This window comes from Lipophrys pholis (genome assembly GCF_963383615.2).
Source record: "Lipophrys pholis genome assembly, chromosome: 3".
Classification (NCBI taxonomy): domain Eukaryota; kingdom Metazoa; phylum Chordata; class Actinopteri; order Blenniiformes; family Blenniidae; genus Lipophrys; species Lipophrys pholis.
The window spans coordinates 17,593,392-17,604,344 of record NC_137627.1 but is presented as its reverse complement, the minus strand read 5'-3'; the positions used below and the strand labels follow the sequence as shown (position 1 = coordinate 17,604,344).

The following is a 10,953-nucleotide window of genomic DNA, read 5'->3' as shown; positions in this document are numbered from 1 at the left end:
ATTGATTTGGAGACTGGTGCCTTTGTTGTGGCGACTGGCAGCCATTTCTTCCCCTGGGTGAACATAAATGACATAAACAGATGATTTTGTGTGTGTGTGTGTGTGTGTGTGTGTGTGTGTGTGTGTGTGTGTGTGTGTGTGTGTGTGTGTGTGAGTGTGTGTGTGTGTGTGTGTGTGTGTATGTGTGTGTGTCCATGATGTTGTCCAGCTCCTGGCTCTTGACGGGGTCTGAGGTCTGGGCACCATGGAAACTGCCCATTGGGCCCCAGCGGGGAGGAACATCATGCACACACACATGCTCTGTTTCTGTTGGACCGTCATGCAGGAATTTACTTATTTGTGGAAATGTTAAGAATTTGAGCAATGAAGCGTAGAAAAATTGACTGTGAACCCAAAAAGAAACAGTTCCTGAGTCGTTGTTGGGTCACCCTGATGGCAAAGTTTGATGAGAGGGCCCGCCATTCTGATCTAGTATTCCACTCCAGATTCTAAGGTGGTTTTTCTTCACATTTTTGTTCAAATGAAAAGGTGTGAAAGGTGCCCGACGGCAAAAATAACTAACCTACTGAAAAACAGATGTTTAATCCAAAAAATAAAGACCTGAAACTGGCCTTGAGTGTGAGCAGCAGCCGTCTTCCGCCTTCATTCTCTCCCACATGGCTGGCTTCACTTTCCATCAGCAGACAATGGCCTCTCTGTCTACACTATTTAACCGTTTTCTCACCTATCCTAAACACTCGTGCACCCTCACACACATATATACACACACACACACACACACACACACACACACACACACACACACACACACACACACACACACCCACAAGTGCTTATATGGACGCTGGCCTGTGTAGTTCTCTTTATGTACATTGAAACACACAGACCCTTACACAGCCAAAGAAGGGAAAAGCAGAAATATCATCGGTACCATCCCGAGGATGCCAGGGCAGAACTGAAGTGTGGCACACGCCTTTGATGTGAATCCAGAGCATGGGCATGTAACAAACGCAGATACCAAATTACACCCTGTCCTGCTTTGATCTCCAAAACCCCATGCCTGCTTCTACAGAGGTAATAAGATTGTGTGTGTGTGTGTGTGTGTGTGTGTGTGTGTGTGTGTGTGTGTGTGTGTGTGTGTGTGTGTGTGTGTGTGTGTGTGTGTGTGTGTGTGTGTGTGGTGTGTAAATGAGCTTCAGTGGAGTTTGTGCACATCTGAAGCGTGAGGATGCATAAATGTGCATGTGCGTGCGTGCATTTGCATGCATGAGTGCGAGTACGATCTAATGCGTTCAAAGTGTGTGTGTGTGTGTGTGTGTGTGTGTGTGTGTGTGTGTGTGTGTGTGTGTGTGTGTGTGTGTGTGTGTGTGTGTGTGTCTGTGTGTCTGTGTGTCTGTGTGTCTGTGTGTCTGTGTGTCTGTGTGTCTGTGTGTGTGCCGGTGCTGTTTGTGTATCCGAGGGCAGCGTTACACCGTCAGGGCCACGGGGAGATAAACCCTGGCAGTGGCTTGTACGCGCCTGGTAAAAACATGTTCCTGGAGACCCTCTGCAGAGTTAGTCTTGTCGTCACGTTGTCCACAGTGGACTCCCCAACTCTGCCTTCACAGCCGATGATGATCGTGTTGCCTCTTGGATTTCCATCTGAACCTCCCCCCTCTAATCTCATGATGGTCGAGCGTGAATGGAACCACTTCTCTGGCTGTTCTCTGCCCCGTCAGGTCAGCACCCCCCCCCCCCCCCCCCCCCATTTCCCCCAGCACATGCTTATGTGGCCCTCATTAGCTAAATGTCTCTGAGATGTTGGAGTGGCCTGCTGAATGAAAGACTAATTAAACAGTGAGCTGACCCTTCACTCTCAAGCCTTCCTGTTTTTCAGATTGACCTCAGATAGATGTAACAAGAGGATAATCAAAATGACTGCATAGCTGTGAAACCGTAACATCTGATGTCATCACTCTGAAGACTTACATGTTGGCAGAAATCATCAGTAGTGTAGCACAGGGAATTACTTTATTTCACTCAGGTTTTTGGGAAATTTGTTTTTATTTTCTTTCATCACATCTTGTAAAAAATATTTAAAAAATTTAAAAAGTAGTGGCATTGCTTTAACATCGGCTATGAAGTTGTGAAAAAAATGACCCCAAACCCATAAAAAAGACCGTACACAATCCAAATGAGGTCACAGTAAACATAAGAAAGCACATTTATATATTTTATACATTAGACAGTGTTATTGACATGGCTTGATGCTTAAAAAGCATCATTTTGTTAAAGGGAGGGAGAATTTATTGACGAGTAAAACTTGGATGAGGTCAGTGATTTCACTCAGAAACATGAAGCATACACTCCATGTCTCAAGCCGTAATAAGCAATTGCAACATCTCTCGTTAGAGTTTTGAGCTGAGTCCACTTCTGTCTCCTCACATTTCATCTTATCACGACTAAATAAACTGAAAAACATTCTCAAACAGAAGCAGCAGCATCCACTGAACGAAACTGTGCTGATTTAACTACGATAAGACAACGATGAGTTCATGAAGCAACAGTTTGTCAGAGTTACTCAGCTTGTCATAAATTGTGTTTTGTGCTGTTGTTGCTGTGCACTTCAGCAGTTAATGTCCCACTTGGTTTGCATGTGGCTTATAAACAACAACAAAGAAAAAGGTGATTTTGAAGGGTCGTAAAATGGGCTGGCATTGGCTTGATAGTGCCAAAAAGAAAATCTATGTTAACATGTTTCTCAAGTGGAAAAACTATGTGTGTACGGCAGTTTGTCTCCCTGCATCCCTTGTTAAAGCGAGTCGAGCAGAGCTTGTAAATACCGGAGCAGCACAGTCAGGGTAATGAGGATGATGAGGAGGAGCGCTCCAGGAGGCCGGAGGCCCTCTGCGAGTGTGTGGCGGCACTTAGTGGTGAATGTCTGCAACTGAGTGACTTTGCATCGGCCGGAAGCTGCATGAGATTGTGTGATTAATCGAAGGCCTTCGAGGTATTTGTGTGACATTCGAGTCGTTAAGGTACACTGATGCAAGTACGGATAATAACAGTGCTGCTCGTCACTGGGACTCATTATGCAGCGTACACATGTAAACTGTAGTTCTGCAAAGCAGCCGAGTGATGTCATGGAAACTATGAATCCACCAGGATGTGTTGTCTCACAGGGAGTTACATGACAAAGCATAAAGAAGCTGTTGTCAGCATGCATTTGTTTTTATCCAGGGGGCGAATACTGTGATTACTCTTGCTGTGACAAGAAATGTATGTTTGTGGGCAGTAAGATACACTGATTTAGCACCACAACTTGAAATGTGAGGGTCCATGATAGGGGCATGTAGATCTGAAAAAGTGTTTCTGAAAAGGCTTCTGAGGTTACTTACTTCAGTGTTACAAGCAGGCACATGTCTCACAATGCTTTTAACATCAGGAATGTTTTCAACTATCTGTACATTTTGGCCAAATGCTCACAAAACAATGCACAACCTGGATTTCCACGAGGTCTCACAGTAGTGTTCGTCCACTTTGGGGACGTTTAGCTCGTCGAACACTCCGGTGTCGATGATCTCCTTCTGCCACTGGATGGAGACCGCTCCCGTGCTGAATTCCTTGAAGAATTTCTCATCTTTGGCGGTGAGCTGAACGCCCTTGACCTCAGAGGTGTTCCTGAACTCGGCCGTGTCTTTAGTGTAGACCAGGTTAGGATTTGGCACCCAGGGGGGCTCCACCAGCCCCGCCTCCAGGCGGTGGAGGCCAATATTCTTGAAAAACTCGTGGTTTCGTGGGTCGTCATTTCTGTAAAGGTCACAAACACACAAAAGACATTATCTAAGAGGGATTGTGGGAAGAATGCGTTTTCGTTTTGTTTTGTTTTTTTGTTTATTATCTTATGTGCTTTATCTTATCTAGTATATCTTTTGCATTTCCCTATGTCCCATGCCTAATTCCTTGACAGATTGACAATTCAATTATTGACTATTTATTATGTATTGACTGAATGCATGCATGAATGTAAATCGTACATAGTGAAGCTACAAATGAATTGCCCCTTGTTGGATGAATAAGATTGTCTGAACTGAACTGAACTGATTTGACTTTTATGTTTTGTCAAGTTGTGAATTATATTCTTCCACAGTGTTTCTGCTCAGACTAACGTTTGCCTGTCTCTTTTCAGGGCCACGATTTCTGCAGCATTCAATGTACATTTTGTCATAAATATAAACTCTCGCAATAAGGCAGCTGTAGCGGCACACAGCAGCTGTTCACCTCTTCAAAGGGACGGGTCAATTGCAGAGAACAGATTTTGCAGCATAGTAATTGATAAATAAGTATCCTTCTTCTACTTTTACTAAAACTTCATCAGAAATAGCAATTACCACAATTATGTCTTTGTAATGTTAAATCTTTTCAATGTCTCCCCGTGGGCCCACTGGCAGCATCTGCACCAGATGTTACACACCAACTGTTTCAAATAAATAACTGAGTTTTCAGATATGAATTCTTGGAAATCATCTAGATTAAACCTTCCCTCTGTTCAGAGTCAGACCCGAACCTGGAGAAGCTGCTTTTAGCTTTAATGCACCAAAAACTGGAAATAAGTTCCCAGACAACTTCAGGACGACTCCACTGCTATGTTCTGTGAAAACAAGGCTCGGACACTGTCATTACTGCATCACATCCAAAGCATTTAGTGCAGTAACGTCCCTACACTCCAGGTGAAGGCTGAACCTGATGCACCTCATCTGCACTTAAAGGTTTTTATTTTTAACATAACCCATTAGAACCAATTGCTGTTCTCAGAGCCTTGTTATTGAGGACAAATCTCTCGAAATGTCTTTCAAGGACTCATTGTTACACATTACACAACATGAGTTTTATGCAGAAATCTAGTTTTTCAGAAGATGAAACTACAGGATGTCCATTGTATTTTGTGTTCTTTTAAGCAGGTTTTGAACAAACGAATGGTGTCTCGAGGACTTTTGTAAGCCGGCCACTTTTAGTTGACTTGAAGTCGATAAACCATTCTTTCATGTCTCATGATAATGATAAAACTGTGGTTTCACACATGGAAGGCAACTGTATGTTTTACTGCTGTCTGAAAGCGACATGACTTTTCCAAACAAAGTTTTATTCTCACCGGCACCCAAGACGAATCAAAGTCCTCTTCTTAAGGAAGCGGCTGATGATGTCTTTGGTGGGATCATCAAAGTTTTTGTGCACGAACTTGCACTCGTCCTCCAAGGTGCGCCGGGTCACCTCGTCGCTCTGCACCTTCTCCCTGAAATCCTTGAAAGGCAGACGGGCGGCCACCATCTCGTAAATGCTGCAGCCCAGAGCCCACCAGTCCACCGAGGTGCGGTAATACTCCTGCTTCAGGATCTCTGGAGCCATGTAGCCGGAGGTACCAGCCTGACACGGGGGTAGAAGAGGGGGGAGGGCAGAAGAATGAATCTGAATGACATATTCCATTTTGGACGTAGAACAACTTTGATTATTACAGTACAAGCATCCCTTGTCTATACTGCTTTATCCACTTTAGGAGGTGCTGGAGCCGATCCCAGCTGTAATCTTAACATTGAGGTTTTGACATCAGTCTGCACGTCACCAATCAGGACACTTTCACAGTAATTTTGAATGCCTGACTTACTTCACCTCTAACTTTGCTCTCATTTTATAAACACAAGCAATGTTTCTACCCCTGGAGCTCTCAAAATGTGCTCCATATCAAGGAATGTAAGATTAGTCCATCTGTAACAAACATAATCAGCAGACTGCAACCTTGAAAACTTTCGTTGCATATTGAACCACTGCTTACAAACATTGGAAACCAAATGTTTTGTTTTTGAACTGACTGTTTTCATCACTCGACCATCATCAGTTTTCTCTGCAATCGATACGCATGGCATCCTTTTTGTATAAAGATGAAATCGCTTGTTGGGAATATGCATGATGGTCTACTTGTGAACCAGTTTATCTAATTTATCTATGGCTTGAAGGCAGACACAAGCAAAACACTGTCTAATGTGAGACAATTAGACTCTGATACGGCTATTAATGCTGCTTCGGCACTCCATCAGGCCAGTCAACTGATGAAAGAGCCTCTATTGTGCAGCGTTGGTCCCATGTCTCGCTCTGTTCAGTTCTGCTCCATCTTCTTTTGACAAGACACGTGAAAGTCATATCTCGCATTAGTAAAGCAAAGATTAGCCAGCTAAGGCCAACAAGCCATGTGAGTCTGGTGTAATTTCTCGGCCGGGGCGGCGTCCAGAAGCGGATGAGGTCAAGCACCTTTTAACAAGATTCAGTCAGGTTACACAGAGTTATGCTCCCTCACTGTCAGGGGGCTTAGAGCCATCATCTCTATTCCTGGTAAGCTACTTGTGGTGGTCAAGGAACAGGTCATTCAGAAGACATTCAGGAGAAAATCCGTGTTCATGTCATTAAGGATTTCTGTAAACATGGCAGAAAAACTTTCAATTGTGTCATCAACTGACTGAATACATAGACTATAGGATAACTAAATTTTTCTCTATTGTTAACAGAAGCTCACCACTGTACAACACAACAGACGTTAATGTTGCAGCAGTTAAATTTCCCCCCAATCGATCTGATAATGATGACAAAAGTTGAAACTCACATTCTGCTTTCACTAAATTCCAGAGACAAATCACATTTCTGACCGCAAATTCTCTAATCCATCATACTCTTATTGTGACAGCCTACTTAGAGATCTAAATATGAAATATAAAGACATTCAGTGTTTGCTTAAAAGTCATGAGTCAATCAGGCCTGTTTCATTTAACCAAATTTTAAGCCCATCAGAGTTGAAACATAATTTGATTACTATGTTAAATGGGCAGAAACCAAAAGAAATTGATCCAATCATTTCTGTTTGACTTATATACTAGGTGAATCCCACCCCAAACATTTCATACAATAGAAACTTTTTTTTCTCATAATGTAATTGAGACGACAGCACTTGTGTATAATTTAGCTTTAATACACTACTTTTTTGTTTTATTCTTTAGATTTTTATCTAATAAATCACAAAAACTTTAATGCAGTATCGCAACATATTAGATTATTTCAGAATTTTTCTTTTTTTAAAACTGTAAGTTATAGTTATCACAATTAAAATTCTATAATCCACATGTATTGAGCTTTGAAATAGCTGACGGGGATTTTTCCAGTCTTATTGTAACTCTTAAAGATCCTGCTGTAGATGATAGCCGCGTGTGCCTGTTTTGAGGATTGCTTGTCTTCCAGATGTGAGTGCATGTTCACGTCGCCTCACTGACCTTCTGGCATATCATCTTGCCCTTTGGCAGCTCCACGGCCAGCCCGAGATCCGACAGCCGGCACTGTCCCCTCCCGTCCAGCAGCACGTTCTCGGGCTTCATGTCGCGGTACACGATGTCCATGGAGTGCAGGTGGAGGATGCCGGTGGTGATCTGAGCCGTGTAGTAGACGACCCGCTCCATGCGGAGACCCCTCTCTCCAAGGTGGTAGATATGGAACTTGAGGTCTCCGCCAGTCATCAGGTCCATGACCAGGCACAGGTGAGTTCTGTTGTCGTAGGCGTAGGCCAGGTTGACGATGAAGAGGCTGTTGACTTTCTCCAGGATGTCCTTCTCGAGCATCGCCAGCCTCTCGCCTCCTTTCTTCTTCAGTCGTCTCTTATCCAGCTTTTTGCAGGCGTACATCTGGCCTGTGTGTTTCACCTGCACGGCACACACCTGCCAGCCAGAGCAGCAACGTGTTAGACATTAAAACCATTTCATTCAATGGATGATGCCTTAGTGGATGTTGTTCGTGGTTATGGGTAAAGCAGGCCCTGACCGTTTCTGCCTGATGATGAATATTAAAACTTAACAGCTACACAAGTAGGTTAAATAGTGAAGTTGATGATGTTGCTGACTAATATCAGTCACAAATGGAAGCAAAATCGACTGCATTATAAGAATTATAACAGAAAAGTAGTTTATTGTCATTGTTTATATTGGAACCAACAACCTGTTGTTTATGGCACCTACCTCACCAAAGCCACCTTTTCCCAAAGTCCTGAATTCATAAAAGTATCGGCCTGTTATCTTCTGCATCTCGTACTCCTTCCACTGTAGAAACCTGTAAAAGAAGGGGCTGCTCAGGTACTCAAGGAAAGGTTTCCCCTTCAAAAATTCCCTGGTGGCTTTTCTTATCTCCTCCATCTTCACTTCATCAAAGTTCGTGCTTGATAAATGCCTGCATGTCTCAGCATCTCTTCCCGTGAGGTAGGCGAGGAAGCTCTTCGACTCGGGTTGACAGAACTTGGCGAGGATCCTCTGCTTGGCCTTTTCTTTGGTTTCATCTTCAGCAAAGCTCCAGGCACTCAGCTCCTCCAAGAACTCAAAGGCAGCTCCGTACGTGGGACTAGAGATCAGGAGAAACTGATGAAACAACTTCTTCCCAATTGGCTGTTGCTCGCAGAGCGACTCGTACTTCAACCCTACGGCCGTCCGGAGAGCGGAGGTCTTCTTTGGCTTGGGCAGCGTCAGGGTCAGTCTCTGTTTCCGCAGCTCGCTGCGGTCTGTCTGCTGGGCCCTCAGGTAGGCCGTGTTGGCCACCAGGTTGTCCAATCCCACCAGGTCAGCTGTGGCCTGTGACATGCTGGCAGGCAGCTGGTAAAATACTACGGTTCGGCCATCAGCAGGTTTTCAGGCACAACTGAAAACCTCGAGCGCCGGCGCGCTGGACAACCTCCACCTCCTGCACCACGCCTACCTGAGTCTGAACAACTCCACTGTGCTCTGGGATTTGTGGCCAGCTAAGTGTCTTTGCACGTTTATTCGCAGACAGCACACAGGGAAAGCAACTTATGTGGTTTGAACTTAAGAGGCTTTAGGGTAATCTATTTTTAGAAGATACAAAGTGACTGTGGGCAGTGAGTGAACTTGATGAGGAGGCAGATGCTGATCTGAGAAGTCCTGTTTGATTGACTCTAATTGAGAAAACAAAGATTGTTGTAGACTCATGACATAAGCAATAAGCTAATAGGTACGGAAACAAACTCACTGGCTAGCATGTGGAAGAGATGGAGAATGTTTCTCCAACCAATCAGCCATTATTGGTTTACTCGTTACTGTAAAATATGAGTACACTGACAATTTTACCATTAAAGTGTTGATGAAGAATATTTTTGTACTTCAAGACTTTAAAGTCTATATAAAAATTGACCATTAGATGTTGTTCATCCAACCAAATCTATGCCTACAATCACACATATTCCGACACATCTACTTAAAAAAATGATTTGCCACATGATACAGTGTGGGATTTACATTAAAGTGAACTAAATAGTTTATTGAATGTTTTTTTCTTAAATAGTACAATTTGCTATAGTTTTCTTTGTACAGTACATATATTCAAGGAGTTTAACAGTTTTATACTTTTATATTCAATAAATGCAGATGCATCAACTGGAAATGTGAATTTCTTTGTTTAAAGTAAAGAGGCCAAACCCAATAGTATCCATATAGGAAATATTACAAAGATAACACCTATCACAATCATTATCAATACCATCTTTTCTTATCATGGAATATTTCCTTTAATGTACCTTTATTATAGAAAGAAAACAAGGTAAAAGGAAGCAAGGTAACCAATTTTAATCTCCTGATCATTGAAGTAGGTTTGACCAAGGCGTTTAACCTTCACTGGTGACCTGTCATGACTGTTGATCTCTCAGAGATCTGTGGGTAAGCCTGATGAGGTTCACTGTGTTCAGAACAGAAAGTCCTGCAAAAATACCTCACATATTACAATAGGCTTCTAATAGCATTTACAAACTGCAACATTATGTGTTTCCTAAATGTTATTACTGACTGCATTGGTCTTTATTGTACACTGCTAAAACAAGCCAATGTATTTTGTCTAGTTAGATGTCTCGGTGATAATTATATATCATCACACTTTATAAAACAGGTAGTGAGGACGTCTAGAAATCTGGTTTAATTGTTACTTTTTTGACTTAATAAAACAAATGTTTGATATTTCTTCACTTTCTTTGGTTGGATTTATTTCCCTGGATATTATATTATCATCAAGAAATTCACAAGATCCACTGACCAATGATTAGAATCGGCAGATTATGTTACAGTGGATTTAATTGTTAGCGAAGCCCCAATACAAATCTCATCATGGATTTTACTTGAGAACACTGGTCACTTCTCTCTGCTGCTCAAGAAGGTTGCAGCAATGACCTTTCGGTAATTAGCGCCAAAGTCTAGGTGAAATACCCCCCCTCGGTCTTACCCACTCACCTAATGTGTCACAAAGAACTCAGATTTTAAAAGATGTCCTTCATCCACATCAGCATGATTCTTAGATATTGATTTATCTGAAATACAGAAAATGTATCCCAATTTTTTTAATAATATTTGATGTTTTTTTTTTTTTTTAAATAAGTTCGTGTACATATATCACAGTGACTTGGACTCATTAAAATATTGGATGAATTTAACGACAGGGTGAATAGGCCACAATCAACAGGACAGTTAAGCTGGACGCTGGACTCCTTCCAGCGTCCGCAAGCACCAGCGCTCATCCTATAGTGGCCGTTATGGCCGCCGTCCAGGTAGGTCACGTTGGCAGCCAAAGTACTTACAGCACTGAGGGGACTTAGGGCTGAATCGTCATGTCTGCTGAGGATGTCTACTCTCCTTCAGTTGAGGAGGTCAGCGGTTCCCAACCTGGACCCCCGTGTGGTCGAAACTTCACCTGCTCTCAGTTTAAGATTAGCAAAGCAGACGTACAGATTGGAGAGGGGGTCCTGAGGTTTTTATTGGAAAACTGACCACTTTCCCAAATAGTTCCTATTCAACTTAATGCTGGTGACACCGAGAGGAGCCACGGTCTGAAGGTCAACTCTATTCCTTATCACACGTCCCCGAAGCAGGTGCACATAATCCATACATCCTCATC

At 42.9% G+C, this 10,953-nt stretch overlaps 1 protein-coding gene across 1 annotated transcript; it reads right to left on the bottom strand.

Moving 5' to 3' along the window:
• Positions 1-1,992: 1,992 nt before the first annotated feature.
• Positions 1,993-8,762, bottom strand: grk7b (G protein-coupled receptor kinase 7b). The gene is made up of 4 exons (XM_080459172.1): positions 8,028-8,762; positions 7,293-7,730; positions 5,132-5,403; positions 1,993-3,789 (listed from the first exon to the last, which is right to left on the bottom strand). The coding sequence occupies exons 1-4, from the start codon at positions 8,637-8,639 to the stop codon at positions 3,462-3,464; spliced, it is 1,650 nt and encodes a 549-aa protein (XP_080315298.1). The 5' UTR covers positions 8,640-8,762; the 3' UTR covers positions 1,993-3,461.
• Positions 8,763-10,953: the final 2,191 nt, after the last annotated feature.